Below are 15,394 nucleotides of genomic sequence, written 5' to 3'. Positions count from 1 at the left end.
AGTCGCAAAGTAAGGAATATATATATATATAAATATATATATATATATGTCTTTTGTTGTTGTTTGTTTGTTTTTTTCTTGTTTTTATTTTTTTCTTGGTTTTTTTTTCCTTTTTTCCGTTTTGTTTCGTTTCGTACTCTCCGTTTGGAACTGCTGCTCCCCGGCCCTCACCCACGGGCAGCACCCGCGGGCCGGGGACGGATCGGGGGGGAAATTTTGGGGGGGGGGTGGGGGGGGGGGGGTGGGATGGGGGGAGGTGGGGGGGGGGGGGTGTTACAAAAAAAGAACAAAACTAACCGAAAGGCAAGAAAAGGCCTCAAAAAAAAAAAAAAAGCGCGGCGGGGCAGCCGGCAGGCCCACGACGACACCAATACCAAAAATCCCACGCAGTGCCTCTCGCTCGCTGCCGGCCGCCCGCGCCCGCTTTTTTGGGGGGCTCCTTGCCCCCCCCCCCCCTCACTCCCCCCCCCCCTTCACACCCCCTCCCCATGGGGGTGCCCCCCCCCCCCCCCCCCAGCCCCCTCCCACGCTCCCTGCGTTCCCCCCCCCCGTGACCCTGCGGGGGCTGAGCGCAGCGGGGCGCCGCTGCCCCCCCCCCCGACCCCACGCGTGCCCCCCCTGCATGCCGCCCCCCCCCCCCCGGACCCCCGCTCGCCTCCCCGGAGCTTTTCACGATATTTGATTACTCCATGTACACGAACGCAGCCCCCCCGCCGCGCCTGCCTACACACAGCTCCCGAACGTGGCTAGGGAATTTTTTGTGGTTTTTTTTTTTTTTTTTTTTGGTCATTTTTGGTTTTGGTTGGATTTTTTTTTTGCGTTGTTTTTTTTTTTTTTCTTTTTCCGTTTTTTTTTTTTTTTCGCCCCCCTCCCCTATGCAAAAAAAAAAAAAAAGAGGAAAAAAAATTAAAAAAAAAAAGAGATTTAAAAAAAAGACAAAAAAAAAAAAGCGGAGGAAAAAAAAAAGGAGAAAAGAGAAAAGTTAAAAAAAAAAAAAAAGACGAAAAAATGTATAAAAATTAAACAAGCTATGCTTCAACTCCACGCCGCGTCCGCGCTTCCTTCGCCGCCCCCACGGGGGACACCGAGGCACGCGTGGGGGCGCTGCTGGGCGGGGCGGGCACTGCCCTGGGTGGGTGCCGCCACCCGTGGGAGGCCCAACCCGTGGGTGCCCTCTCCCCACGCAGGTGGTGGCGGCTCCCGGGGGACACACGTGGGGAACACGCTGGGGGGGGGGCCACACGGGGTTGGGGCACCCACGGGTGACCCACGCGTGGGGTGCTGCCCCCCCCCCCAACGTGACAGCATCACCTCGTCCACGTGACCACCCCACGCACCCGCATGACGTCACCACCACACACACACACCCCCGTCACCCAGGGGTCCCGTGGGGTTGAGGGGCAGCCCCACCCCCGCCGCACCCACGCGTGGGTGGGCACGGCCCCGTCCCCACGCGCGGCAACACCAGACACGGGAGGCGGGGGCGGGCTGGCAGCTTTACTGGAGGGCTACAGCGGGGGGGCCGCCCACAGCCCCCCCCGTGGGCTCCCGTCACGCGGCCCCCACGCGGGTCCCGCGGGCTGCCGTGGGGGGGGGGGGGGGGTGGCGTCCCGTATCCATTCCCGCGGGGCCGGCGTCCAGGCCGGGCTTTGCCGTCAGCCGGGGCCGTTCGGCGCTCGGCGCCCCGCAAAACCCGGCGTGGAGTTGCGGTCTCGGGCGGGCCGGAGCGCGGCCCACGCGTGTCACAGCGACGTGGCCTTGTGGCGCTCCCACTCGTCGTCGCTGTCCCTGTCGGCCGCCGCGTTGCTGTAGACGGCTTTCTCCAGCCTGCGGGGACCGGGGGGGGGGGCCGTCAGCTGGGCGCTGCCGCCTTCCACCCCCCCCACACTCCCACGCGTGGGACCCCCCAGAGGGGAAACTGAGGCGGGGCTGGGGCTGGGGCTGGGGCTGGGGCTGGTACCTGCCGATCGCCTGCGGCTCCTCGGGGGCTCCGCGCTTCCTGCGAGGGGACACGAGGGGACACGAGGCGTCAGCACCGGACCCTCCCCGCCCCCCCCGGCACCCTGCCCCCGAAGGGCGCGGTGCCCCCCGGCCCGGGCAGGATGCGGCCCCGGCCCCCACCTGCGCATCCTGAGCTGCCAGAAGCGGTTGGCGAGCAGCGCCACGAAGACGATGAAGAGGAAGACGACGACGGCCGTGAGGCCAACGAGCCAGGGCTGCCACTGCTTGGAGACGATGCCTGCAAGGCACCGGGACGGGGACAGCCGTGGGGACGGGGACGGAGCAATAGGGACAGAGACAGCAATGGGACGGGGACAGGGATGGGGGCAAGGATAGGGATGGGACGGGGAAGGGGACAGCAAGGGGGACATAGCAATAGGAATAGGGACAGGGACAGCGATGAGGTTGGGGATGGGGACAGCATTGGGGACGGGGATGGGGATGGGGACAGAGCAATAGGGGCAAGGATAGGGATGGGTATGGGGACAGGGATAGGGACAGCAATGGGGACAGAGACAGCAATAGGGGCAGGGATGGGGATGGGAATGAGAACAGCAGTGAGGGCAGGGACAAGGACAGGGACAGGGATGGGGGCAGGGACAGCAATAGGGACAGGGGTGGGAATGGGGACAGGGACGGGGACAGGTTCAGGGGAGCCCCGTGCCACAGAGGACAGCACCCTCCACCTCAGGGCGTAGTGCCTGAGCCTGGCACTGGGGGACACTGGGGGACACTGGGGTGCTGAGGCCCAGTGACAAAGCCACCCCTGCCACAGCCAACCTGTCCCCATGAGAGCACAGGGTGCCTGGCACGGGGTGGAGCAGTCGCCCCCAAATTTTCCTGCTCTGACCCCAGAACGGCTGCTGCCGCAGTGCCGGCGCTCGAGGCACTGGGCAGACTGGTCATACTGGGGAGGGCAGTGGGGTGCCGGTGGCACTTACCCTCCTGTCCCCGGGCGGTGGCAGCGAGGGCGAGCAGGAGCAGCAGCCCCAGGGGCTGCGGGGTCCTCGGCATTGCGGGGCGGCGGAGGGGCCCGATCCTGCACCCCGAGGCGGGCGCTCGTCTCCCAGCACGCGGCACCGCTCCCTGCACCCGGGGCCAAGGGGCGGCTTTTATTGGGCTCAGGAGGACAAGTGCCACCAAGTGCCATGGCAACGCGGTGCCCTTAACCCCCGGGTGGCGGCACCTCCGCCCCTCTCCGCCACCAGCACCCACGGGCCCCCAGCACCCACCGGGACCCCTGGACGCAGCGCCACGGGAACAGCACCCCAGGCACTGGGGAGACTGGGCGGACTGGGAGCAGCTGGGGAGCTGCCCCCTGGCAGCGTGGGAGCAGCGCAGTTTTGGGGGGAGAAGAGGCAGATTTGGGGCTTGTCGGTGTTGTTTTGGAAGAGCGGCTTCACGCAGCAGGGGCAGGATTTGCCCGGTGGGTGCAGATGGACGGACGGACAGAGGGACGGGCGGGTGGGGGCCTGGCCAGACGGACGGAGGGGGCTTATCTCTTCCCCGCTGCCCCCCACGTGCCCGGGGAGTGCCGGGTGCCATAACCGGGTAAATATTAATGCCCTTATTGCCAAGACCTTGGCAGCGGCCGCGGGCGGCTCCGCTCTGCCTCGCTCTGTCCTCAGGGAGAAAACAGAGGGGGCAGCACCCACGGGTGGGCTCCACCGGGGCCCCCTCCCACTGCAATTCCCCGAGGGGGTGAAGAATCCCTGGGGACGTGGGGATGGGGTCCCCAGCAAAGGGCTGGGGGGGGGGGGGTCCAGGCCCCGCCTTGCTTTAAGGGTGGGGGTCTGCACGGAGCCCCCCCCGCCCACGCTGCCCTCTCCCAGAGGCTCGTGGGCGCTTTGCTCCCGCTCAGATCAGCTTTGGGGGCACCCGTGGGCGCTGCCGAGCCCTGCCCCATCCTGCAGGGCCTGGCTCTGGCTCTGGCGGGGGCCTCAGCACACAGCCGGGTGTCTGCCTGTCCATCTGTCCGTCTGTCCGTCTGTCTGGGCGTCTCCGTGTGTCTGTGCACGCCCGCGCTCACGTGCAGCGGCGTGCGCCCAGGTTTCCGCGTGTGCACGCCCGCGCCCCGAGGGTCTGCGCCCACGCCCGGGGGCACATCTGTGTCTGCGCCCCCCCAGCGCCCGCCTCTGTGTCCGTGCGTCCGTCTGTGTGGCCGTGTGGCCATCTGTGTGGCCCTGTGGCCGTGGCCGTGCCACGCCCGCGTGCACCCATGCCGATGGGCCAAGGTCGGGGCACCCCAGCAGGACGGGGAGCGGGGGGGTTATTGGGGTGCAGCGCGACGGCAGCCCCGAGACGCGCGCGTTGGCACCACCGCGGTGCGGGGGGACGGGGACGGAGCGGCGGGGAGGGGACACGGGGGCTTCGCAGCGGGGTCCCCCCTAGAAAAACCTCTTCTTGTGGGGGTCGGCGAAGGAGATGGAGCCGCGCGGGGCGGCGGAGAGCAGCCCCAGCGGGATGTCCATGCCGGGCAGCGCGCCGGCGCCTTCGCCCTGCGGCCTCTCCTCCGGCAGCGCCCCGTCCTCCTCCGGCCACTCCACCTCCAGCACGCCGCCCTCGCCCATCACCGCCTTCTCCTCCTCCGGCTTGGGCCCGAACGCCCAATCTGCGGGACAAAGACGGGGCCGTGGGCAGCGCGTCCCCGCCGCGGTGTCCCCCAGGGGGGTCCCCAGCCCCGGAGCAATGCAGCAAAAACCTGAACTGTGCGCAACAGGCCTCGTTCTGCATTTATCTGGGGAGAAAAATCCGCCCCTTTGGCCGGCGGGGTCCTGCCCCGTGCCCCAGCATCCCCAGCGCCCCGTTTCCCCTCTGGGCTGGTTGGGGACCCTCTCGCCCCCCCCCCAGCCCCACGAGGACCCCCGTGGCTCAGCCCCGTGTCCCCCCCCCCCCCCCCCGCAAGGACTCACCGGCGAAGTCGTGCACCAGGTCCTTGATGAGGTGGCCCACGATGGCGTACGCCACCACCAGCACCAGGCTGGCCGCCATCACCAGGTAGACGACGTAGCGGGGCAGGCGGATGCTGTCCAGGGCGGGGGGCTTGTACTCCACGTAGAGCACCCCGTCCTCCTCGGGGGGGGACTGCAGCAGGTGCCGCGGCACGGCGCCCCCCGGCAGGGCCATCGCCAAGCTCCCCCCCCCGTGCCCTGGCCCGGAGCCACCCGAACCTCCGCCACGTGGGGGGACGCAGGGGACAGGCGGCATCAGGGTCCCCGAGGCTCCCCCGCGGCCCCCATGCCCCCCGCGCTCAGGGAGCCGCTCGCCCGCCGGCGCGGAGGACAGAGCAGCCGCGGGAAGGAGCTTAGCGCCGGTAATCCGGGCACAGCCCGGGCGAGCTCAGCATGGGGGGGGGCAAGAAGTGTCCAAGGTGGCTGGGGGGGGGGGGTGTCCCCAAAATACCCCCCGCCCCCCCTCACGTGGCGCTGCAGGTACCCGCGTCCCCTTGTGAGCGGGGAATCGGCTGCAGCTGGGGAGTCCCCAAAGGCAGGGAGGGGAGGGACACCCCCAGCTCGGGCACGCTCCCCCCCCCCCGGCTAAATCCCCCTGCAGGCCCCGAATCCCCCGAGCAGATGGGGCCAAGTCCTTGACGGGGCCCAGCGCTGCCCGAAAGCGATGCCCTCAGCACCGGAGCTGGAGGCCAGGAGGGGGCCCGCAGCATTCCCGGCACCCCGGGTCCCGCCTGGGTCCCCCTCCAGCACCGAGTGCCCAAAAGACCTGGAAAAACCCCAATCCCTTCCCGGGGTGGGATCGCCAGGGAGGGACGGAGGTGCCTGTGATGCCCGCGCTGGAGCCGGTGCCAAGGCAGGGCTCGGCGCCCAGGCCCTCCTCCCCACGCACGTCCCGGCTCTGCTGCGCCCAGGCCAGATCCCGGCCGCAAAAATGCCGCTTTCGTTCCAGTTCGGGCTTAAAAGGCATTTGGAGGAGTTGAGGTTTTTTTGCAGGCAGGCGGGAGGAGATGGTGGGGGGGGGGGGGCAGGGAGAGCAGAGGCAAAAATTTGGCATCGCTCCTGCCTGGGCTGCGTGATTCACAACTGGAAAATCAGTGCCGGGAAGCAGGGAGCAAGGGTTGGAGCAGCCCGGTGCGATAACCGGGGCCGAGCACGCCGGGGAGCGCCAGGCGCACCGCAACCTGCGCTCCCGTGGGGCGCCGACAGCGTGGCACGGGGGGAGACGGCGCGGCCCCCGCCCCACGTCCCTGTCCCCAGCGCCCACAGCGGACACGGCCGGGCACGGCGGCGCCCCAAGGCCTGGCGGTGCCGCCTCAAAGCCGCCTGCCACCCGCGGTCTGCGCGGGGCGGAGGGGGCGAGGCGAGAAGCCGCACGACAGCCGGCGCCTCTGCACGGGTGTGAAACCGGCGGCTGGCTGTCACCAGCGCAGAGGAACCGAGGTCTGGCAGCTGGTGGCCCCCCCTCCTCCGTGTCGCACCCACGCCACAGCGCTCAGGCACCCGTGTCTGGCTTCTGGCGACCAAAATCGTGGTGCCACGAGGCTCCTGCCACGGGGTGCTGAGCTGGACCAGACTGGGACCGCGCTGGGGCTCCCCGCTCCCTCCTTCCCCCGGCACAAAGCCCTGGGGCTGCCACAGCACCGGGGGAGCGGCAGCTTTGGGGACTGAGAGGATCGAGCCCGAGTGACTCACGCAGAGACTTCGGTCAAGGGGAGAGGCGCCGTCAGCAGGAGGCTGGCACGGACACCCCACGCGGCAGCACCGCGAGGACTCCGGGCACGGCTCACCCCATGGGGGGTCTTTGCCCACGCTGGGGCCCCCCCCGTGCTGTGAGGGCAGCCCCAGGGACCCCCGGATGGGGCCGGACCCCGCGGTGTTGAATCACGGCTCTGCTCACACCGGTGCCCACGGCCGGTGCTTTATTTCCTCCCAGCCCCGTGCGCGCCCGGGGGATTTGGGTGCTGGGTGCTGGCAGCAGGCGGCAGCCGCCGCCCTCCGGCTCTGCTTAAACACGGGGGAAGTCCAGGCAGGCTCTGCCTCACCCTGTAAGCCCTCACTGCAGTGCCATTCCCTGCAGAAAGAAAAACCGTGGCCAAATCTTCCAAGCCTCGCCACGGAACAAGCCCCATCCCAATGCAAAGGCTGCTGCAGCGCAGAGCCAGCCTGCCCCGACAGGAGAGGCCAAACCCACGGCGGCTCCTCCAGCGCCCCAGCAGCTGCGGAGGGAAGGAGGGCCCCGGCTCGGCACCAACACCGAGGGCAATGCCGAGGCTCCGCGCAGCTCCAACCTACAGGAGCGAGCGCCTGAAGCCAGCCCCGACCCCTCCGGCGAAGCTCAGGTGGGGAAAGCAGAGCCCGCGCGCCCCGAGCCGCCGCGACGGGCTCCGACAGGCAGCGAGAGCCCACCCGCTCCGAGCCCCGAGCCAGGCTGCGGGCAGGGGAAGGGGCAGGTCCAGGAAACCGGGGGGGTGGGGGGGGCAAGTAGCAGCTCAGCCTGGATTTGGATGCAGAAGGCAGCTGTAATGGTGCCAGAGAGCAAATCCAGTTCCGCCTCCGCCGGCCGGGCACGGAGCCGTGCCGGCAGACGGGGAAGCGCGCCCAGGGGAAGGCGGCGGCGCGCCCGGCCGGGCTCAGGCCTGCAGCTTGCAGAGCCCGTCGGCGTACTGGAACTGGGAGCCGTTCTCGTACTCGTACATGTCCAGCGCCACCTCGCAGCTCTCCCGCACCACCCGCTCCTCGTCCCGGGCGAAGGCGCGCAGGGTCTCCAGGCAGGAGGGGCGGGCGATGGCGCCCAGGGCCTCGGCGCACTCGTGCCGCACCATGGGGCTCTCGGCGCGGCTGCGCAGCGCGGCCGTCAGCTGCGGCACGCACGCCTCGTCCTGCATCTGGCCCAGCACGTAGCCGATCTCATGGCGGAACAGGGCGCTGCCGGCCTGGAGCCCTGCGGGAGAAGAGGCGAGAGTGAATCCCCAAAGCTCGCCGGGGTGCCGACCCGAGGCCCCCCACCCAAACGCTGCGGGGCAGGGGGAGGCGCGGGGCGGTCGGATGGGGCTTGGAGCCCGCAGCTGCCTCTCCCCTGGCCCGTGGGGCTCTGGGGGCAGGGTCTCACGCTGCTCCCTCTCCCCGTGTTGCCCCGCCACTGGGACTGCAGTGCCCCGCGCGTGTAGCAGCCTGCCCGTGCTGCAGAGGAAGCCCCGCAGGACTGGGAAGCTGTGAGACAGCAAGACGAGGTCCCAGAGCCCTGCACACCTCATCCGATGGCACGGGCATGCCCTCGGCTCACACCAGGTGGCCAGAAGGCACCATCCACTTCCCTGGGGCTGCAGAGAGGGACCAACAGGGTCCGGGGCTGCGCTCTGCCCCTTCCCTGGCCAGGACACATTCACGCCCTTTCCAGAACAATCTCCGGAGCCCAGGATGAGGCTGGGTGGCCTCGGACCTTCCAGGGCGGACAAAAGCGGGTCCCCAGCGCCAGGAACCACCAGCTCAGACCGCCAAATCCCACACCAGTTCTGGGCTGAGTCCTCTCCGCAAGCAAGCAGGGGGGAAGGCAGCGCTAGAAGCAGCAGCTCGAGGAGCCGCACATCTCTGGATTTAGGCGAGGCCGATCCTGGATTAACCTGCAGAGAGGAGACAGCAGGCGGCCCCAGCCGGGCCCTTACCGTCAGCCAGCGCCAGCACGGCGTCCCGGCCGCCCAGGTTCCGCAGGGCGAACATGGCCCGGTAGCGGTCGAAGAGCGGGCGCCCCTCATCCAGTAGGGCTTCGCGCAGCTTGGCCACGTCCGTCTCCTCGGCAGGGGGAGCGGGATCCACCGACTGGTAGGGGCTGGCGCCCGGCTCCTCCCCGTGCTCCCGCAGCCACTCCAGCCTCTTGACGGCCAGCTGGCACGTCTCCGCCACCTGCGGGGACGAGGACGCGGGCCTGGATGCGGGACGGCCCCGAGCAGCGCTGGGAGCACGCCCCAGCAGCGAGCACCTGCTGCTGCTGGCATGGCTCCGAATGCCCGCGGAAACTGCCACCCCCAGAGCCTCACCTCAACCACGGGGTCCTCCGAGTACTGCTTCAGGACGTCCAGCACCTCGGGGTTCCCAATGGCGCCCAGGGCTTCACCTGCGGGAAGGAGACGTCAGGAGGTGGCTGGGGTGTCTCAGGGAGGTGTCGGGGCGAGAAGAACCCCGCCGTGCTCCCCGGCAGGGCCTCGCCCCGCCCCGCAGGCCTGACGCCGACCTCCCAGACACCGCGGCCGCACAAACAAGCACGGCGAACGGCCCGCGGGGAGGCGAGGCCCGGACACCCGGCCCGGCCGGGGGCCGCGGGCAGGCGCTTCGGGCCCCCCGAGCCGTGACGCGGGCGGGGACACGCGCCGGGTTTCAGCACGCCCCCCTCCCGCGGCGCCGTACCCGCCTCGTGCCGGACCATGGGCTCCTGGCGGGTGTCCCGCAGCACGCCGAGCAGCACGGGGATGGCGGCTTCGTCCCGCATCTGGCCCAGGCAGTAGGCCAGCTCGTGCTTGAGCAGCGCCGAGCCGTCCCCGAAGGCCCGGCCGATGCAGGCCACGGCCGCGGGGGCCGCCCAGGTTGCGCAGGGTGAAGAGGGCGCGGAACCGGGCGGGCAGCGGCTGCGCCGCGTCCAGCAGCGTGCGGCCGATGGCGGAGACCTGCTCCTCGGTCACCATGGCGGGGGGCTCCCGGTCGGTCGCTGCTCCGGTCACGCTCCTCCGGTCTCTCCCGGTCACGCTCTGCGGGCTCCTGCGCACAGGGAAGGGCTCAGAGGGCTCCGGGCTAACGGGCGAGCTCCCGCCCCCGGCCCGGCGCACGGGGCACGGAGCGGGGCCAGGCCCCGGGAGCGGGCACTGCGGGCAGGGCCCAGCCCCGGCTCGGGGCCGGGACCGGGGGAGGGAACCGGAGCCGGAACCGGAGCCGGGCCCCGCCGCGGGCCGGAACCGAGCGGGCGGGTCCCTGCGCCGCGCCGGACCCAGAACCGCGCCGGACCCGCACCGGCGCCGGGCCCCGCACTCACCGCGCGCCGCCATGCTGCGCCCCACGTGACCGCGCTCGGCCGCTCCCACCCGGCGGTTCTCGCGCAGGGGGACCCGGGCCCGCCCCCAGCGCGCGCGCGCGCGGCGCAGCCTCCCCCCCCGCCCCGCCCCGCCGGGTGGGAGCGGCCGGGGGAAGGAAGGGAGGGGGCGGGGGAGGAGGTCGGCGCTGGCGCATGCGCAGTGGCGCGGGGGGGGTGGGCGAGTCGGGGCGGGGGTGGGGCTGGGGAGCGCCCTGGGGCCATGAGGCAGCCGTGGGGGGCGGGGGGCGGCCCTACACGGCCTCTGGGCTGCGCCCCAGGGCTGCCCCATAGACCTTGGGCTGCCCCACTGCCCCTGAGCTGCCCCACTGCCCCCCAGGGCTGCCCCACAGCCCCTTAAGTCTTCCCCACAGCCCGTGGGCTGCCCCAGTGCCCCCCAGAGCTGCCCCCCGGGGCTATCCCACAGTCCCCTGAGCTGCCCCGATGCCCCCCAGCCCCAGCCCAGCAGCAGCAGTCTCCCCATTTCACCCCCCCCAGGCGGTGCCGTGCACCCAGCCGTGGGCTCCTTCTGCTCCCAGCGCAGCCCCCAGTCCCCGTGGGACGCCCGGCATCCCTGCCGCCAGCGTGCGGGACCCTCCTGCAGGCCCTGCAGGCCAATTCCCACCCCCCTGCCGCTGTCCCGAGGTGAACGCGCTCCCCATCGCGCCTTCCCAGCCGCCCCTCTCCCGGGACCCCGATCTTCCACTGCTCGGCCCCACCGGCGTGAGGCGAACGGGGGGCGCTGAGCCCCGCGGCGAGGAGGCTGGGAGCGGCGCTGCGCTCCCCCGCTCCCAGCTCCGAGGCGATGCCTCCCGGCTGCTGCTTTTGGGTTGCAAAACACGGACGTGAAAATCGGGCAGGCTGCAAACAGGCCCCGTCCGACGCTGACGGCACCGCCGGCGAGCAGCCTGCAGCGCTCTGGGTGCCGGGAGGGTGAGGATTTGGGGCCGGGGCCAAGGCGGGGAGGGGGCGGCTGCCCTGCTGCCTCTGCTCGCTGCTCCCCAAGCCCAGGGGCGGCGGGCCCGTCCCCGAGGGAAGGCTGGCACGGCCCGACGTGCCCGTGCCGCTCCCCCGCCTACCACCTGCAGACGAAATGCTGAGGAAGGTGTCTGTGCGCCGGCAGCCGGCTCTGCCCTGGCACGGCGAGGCGAGGCGGCGTGCCACAGGGCTCAGCCGCCGCGCGATTTCTCAGCCGATAGCAGGCAGAGCTGCGTGCTGCCCTGCAAGCCGGGGCTGGGATCGGGGCTGGGAGGTGCTGGCACAACCAGCTGGGCAGCGGGACGGGGCGCAGACCCCCCCCAGCGCAAAGCCCCAGCCGAGCAGAGCCAGAGCTGGGGGTTGCAGGTGCAGTTTCCTTCCCCACCGGTGCCAGCCCCCGGCCAGTTGCTGCTCTGCCCCCTCCTTCCCTTTCCCTCCCAGGCACGTTCACACAACAGGATTTGTACCTTCTGGGGGGTTCTGCCTTCTTCGAATGCCCTCCTGAGCTCCTCCTGACGCGGGGGCCATGGCACAGAGACCTGCTGCAGCCAGGCCCCGTGAGGAGCTGGCACTTATCCGCACCAGGACAACCTGACGGCCCTCTCCCCAGCCAGAACGTGATCCCCGCTTTATTTACACAGCACAGAGCACGTCACAAGATCGATCGGATCCCAGGAGAGAGCACGGGGGTGAAATACATCCCGCTGCCTGCACCCACCGAGGCAAAACCAGCAGGAGCCAACGGGCCGGTGCGGCAGTCCTGGCCGAGCAGCCCGGTACCGCCGGGCCAGCGTCCCGGGGCGTCCACCCGAGCCCAGGGAGGCAGCAGGGCCGTGTCCCTGCCGCTGTCAGCCCTCCCCGCAGCTCTCGAAGTACTGGCACATCAGCTCGCGCACCTGCTCGGCCCGGCCGTCCTCCATGGCGGCGGGCGCAGGCTGGCAGGGCTTGGGCAGCTCGGTGGGCTCAGTGCCCTCCAGCCACTCCTCGTTGAAGGGGTTGTCGTGCGCTTCGCAGACGTTGTGCAGGATGCAGCAGGCGAGGACGAGGGTGGGCAGCAGCTCCAGGCTGCAGTCGTCGCACTTGAGGAGGATCTGCCAGCGAGCCTTCAGGCGCAGGAAGGCGTTCTCGATCACGCTGTGCGCCCGCTTGAGGCGGTAGTTGAACTGCAGCTGCCGCTGGGTGAGGTTCTCATCCTCCTGGTAGGGCTTGAGGATCCAGTCTTGCAGGGGGTAGGTGGCGTCGCCCAGCAGCACGTACTTCTGCGCCTTCCCCATGAAGTGCTTGGGCGGGTTGGGGCACAGCCGGCCCTCCTGGGCCAGCACCCACAGGCTGGAGCTCTCCAGGACCGCGCTGTTCTCCATGCTGCCGGGGAAGGCGGTGGAGACGTCCCAGAACTGGCCCAGCCCGTCCACGGTGGCCTGGGTGAGGATGGAGTGCCAGCCCTGGCCGTTGCAGTAGTCGGCGCTGAGGCGCAGCGGGGGGTTGATGGGGATGTGGAGGCTGTCCAGGGCGCCGATGCAGTGCGGGAAGCCCCAGCGGGCGCGGAAGATGCGCACCATGTTCTCCAGCTCCTTCTCGTTGGGCAGCCGGAGGTAGAGGGGCTTCAGCAGCAGGACCACGGCGTAGCTCACCTCCCGCACGCACGTCTGCACCGTGGAGGGCCCCACGCCGAAGAGCGGGCTCAGAGTCTGGTACTCCACGTTGGTGGCCAAGTGCCACAGGGCCACGGCCACCCGCTTCTCCAGGGGCAGCGTGGGGTGGAAGTGGGCGCTGTGCGGAGCCAGCCCCGGCCGCAGCCTGTTGCAGACGTAGAAGAAGGTCTCCCTGGACATCCGGAACTTCTCCAGCCAGTCCTGGGGACGGAACTCCTTCAGCACCACCCGCTCCCACCAGTCCGCGCCCCGGATGCTGGGCCAGGCGCGGGGGTAGAAGTAGCAGCTGGTTCTCCTCCGGCGAGCGATCAGGAGCTGCAAGGCAGGGGGGAGACCACGGGGGCGTGAGGCGGCCGTTCCCCACCCCAAACACCCCCAGTCCGGGTTATTTTTTCCCTCCGAGGACGCAGCTCAAGCCACCTCGAGAGGCGCAGGGCAGGGAGGACGCCCGGTGGCACCAGGCTGGCAGAACCTGGGTCAAATTTTCCCGTTCCTGGGAAACCCCATCCTAAAGCCGCCAAACAGTGGCCGTGAGTCTGGACAAGCGGCCCAGGTTGCACAGAGGAGCGTTCTAGAGGAGGCTCCTTTTGGGGCGGTCAGCGTGCTTTCGCTGTGTTTGTACTCTCCGACGAGCATTATTCACTTTCCTGCAGCAGAGCCAACTGCAGGCCTGCTGGTTATTGAAGGGGCACCGAGCCCCCCATGCTCCTGGCTCTTCCACGGGAATTGTCTTTCTGTTTCAAAATGCTAAGAAACAGCTTTAAGCTAAAATGGAGCTTTTTTTTTTTTTTTTTTTTGCCTTCCTCAGCAACTGCTCCAGGAAAGTGCGTTCACAGAGCTCTCCTCCCAGACCGCTCGTCCCCACTGCCCAGTCCCCAGGTCCTCACACCCCTGTCCCGCACGTCCCATCCTTTGTGTCCAGGCTCACACCCCCGATCTGTTTTGTCCCTCATGTCCCCATCCTCACCCTTTGTGTCCTTGTTGACCTCTGTGACGCCCCCCCCCCCCAAGTCCTTCCTGTCTCCCATCCTTCACGTCCAGGTATTTGTGTCCCACGTGTCCCCCATGTCCCATCCTTTATCTCCCCTTGCCCCCACGTCCTTCATGTCCCCCACCGATCGCATCCCATCTTCTGTAACCCGTGTCCTTTGTGTCTCCGTGCCCTCTGCACCCCCTGTCCTTCGCATCCAGGCTCACCCCCCCATCATCCATGCCCCCCATGCCCCCTGTCCTTTGTGTCCCTCATCCCCGCTCTTTGTGTCCCTGTGACCTTTGTGTCCCCTGTCCCTTGCCCTTCCTGTCCCCCATCCTTTTTCTCCCCCACGCCCCCCACGCCCCATCCTCATCTCGCCATGTCCCTCTCTGACTGAATCGCGTTTTTGTGACCTCTGTGCCCCGTGCCCTCTTCATCCCCTGTCCTTGGCGTCCAGCCCCCCAGCCCCATCCCCACCCTTTGTGTCCCCCGTCCCCACCCCACATCCCTGTGACCCCCCCGGTGTCCCCGTAACCCCCACACCCCTGTGACCCCCCCGTGTCCCTGTGACCCCCCCCATAACCCCCACATCCCTGTGACTCCCCCGTGTCCATGCGACCCCCCCATGTCCCTGTGACCCCCCCGCGTCCCTGTGACCCCCCCATCCCCTCCGCACCCCCTACCCCCTCCTCCACCTCCCCGTCCCCCAGTCCCCTCCCCCCCCACCTCCCCCCATCCCCATCCCTTCCCGGTGCCCCCCCGTTCCCGCCGCCCCCCCCGCCCTCCCGGCACCGTCATGAGCCGCTTCTGCCGCTGGCTGTAGTAGTGGCGGAGCCAGGCCCGCCGCTGCGGCCCGTCCCAGCGCCCGGCCATGGCCCGGCGCCGCCCGCCCGCCCGCCGCGCCAGCGCGCCCAGCAGCACCAGCAGCCGCTGCTGCATTTTCAAATCGGGAGCCGGGGCCGCCCTGGAAGTGATCGGCCGCGGGGTCACGGAGGGACCGCCGGGGCGGATCCGCGAGCCTCGGCTCGGGGCCGGTCTCCCCCCCCCCCCCATCCCCCCGGAGTCGTTTCGGAGCCCCCGGGGCCCCCTCCCGGGATAACGGGGCCGGGAGCGGCCCGGTGCCCCGCGGGGTCCGAGCCCCGGCAGCTTCCAGCGGGACCCGGACGGCGCCCGGGGCTGCTTTCACCCCCCCGGGGCTTCTTCCATCCCCCCAGGGCTGCTTTCACCCCCCCGGGGCTGCTTTCACCCCCCCCGGGCTGCTTTCACCCCCCCGGGGCTTCTTCCATCCCCCCAGGGCTGCTTTCATCCCCCCCGGGCTGCTTTCACCCCCCCGGGGCTGCTTTCACCCCCCCGGGGCTTCTTTCATCCCCCCGGGCTGCTTTCACCCCCCCCGGGCTGCTTTCACCCCCCCGGGGCTGCTTTCACCCCCCCCGGGCTGCTTTCATCCCCCCCTGGCTGCTTTCTCCCCCCCGGGGCTGCTTTCACCCCCCCCCCGGGGCTGCTTTCACCCCCCCCCGGGGCTTCTTTCACACCCCCAGGGCTTCTTTCACCCCCCCCCCCCGGGGCTGCTTTCACCCCTTCCGGGGCTGCCTTCACCCCCCCGAGCTGCCGTTCACCTCCCGTGCCAAGCAGCTGCCGGCCGGGGTCTCCACAGCCCCTTGGGCTTTTGCATTGCTGGCTGACACACCACGACCGTGTTGCACCACCCATCGTGATAAATACGTGCGTGTTTGATTTGTAGGAAAGCTCGAAAAGACACGCCGGGCTCAATTTTGGAGAAAAC

The 15,394-nt window shown here is 69.6% G+C and overlaps 3 protein-coding genes across 3 annotated transcripts; all 3 read right to left on the bottom strand.

Moving 5' to 3' along the window:
- Nucleotides 1-1,551: 1,551 nt before the first annotated feature.
- On the bottom strand, nt 1,552-5,365 carry SMIM44 (small integral membrane protein 44). The gene is made up of 5 exons (XM_050715693.1): nt 4,914-5,365; nt 4,399-4,612; nt 2,122-2,239; nt 1,961-1,999; nt 1,552-1,827 (listed from the first exon to the last, which is right to left on the bottom strand). Exons 1-5 carry the CDS (start codon nt 5,206-5,208, stop codon nt 1,552-1,554), a joined length of 942 nt encoding a protein of 313 aa, XP_050571650.1. The 5' UTR covers nt 5,209-5,365.
- Nucleotides 5,366-7,451: 2,086 nt separating this feature from the next.
- Nucleotides 7,452-10,083, bottom strand: DOHH (deoxyhypusine hydroxylase). The gene is given in 6 exon segments (XM_035568164.2): nt 7,452-7,893; nt 8,615-8,852; nt 8,987-9,063; nt 9,354-9,519; nt 9,521-9,701; nt 9,973-10,083. Coding segments are annotated over 5 exon segments (900 nt in total). The 5' UTR covers nt 9,629-9,701; nt 9,973-10,083; the 3' UTR covers nt 7,452-7,582.
- A 1,506-nt stretch (nt 10,084-11,589) lies between these two features.
- On the bottom strand, nt 11,590-14,550 carry LOC118259005 (uncharacterized). The gene is made up of 2 exons (XM_035568165.2): nt 14,404-14,550; nt 11,590-12,953 (listed from the first exon to the last, which is right to left on the bottom strand). Exons 1-2 carry the CDS (start codon nt 14,548-14,550, stop codon nt 11,835-11,837), a joined length of 1,266 nt encoding a protein of 421 aa, XP_035424058.2. The 3' UTR covers nt 11,590-11,834.
- Nucleotides 14,551-15,394: the final 844 nt, after the last annotated feature.

Source organism: Cygnus atratus, chromosome 26 (genome assembly GCF_013377495.2).
Source record: "Cygnus atratus isolate AKBS03 ecotype Queensland, Australia chromosome 26, CAtr_DNAZoo_HiC_assembly, whole genome shotgun sequence".
NCBI lineage: Eukaryota > Metazoa > Chordata > Aves > Anseriformes > Anatidae > Cygnus > Cygnus atratus.
This window is presented reverse-complemented; position numbering and strand designations above follow the sequence as displayed.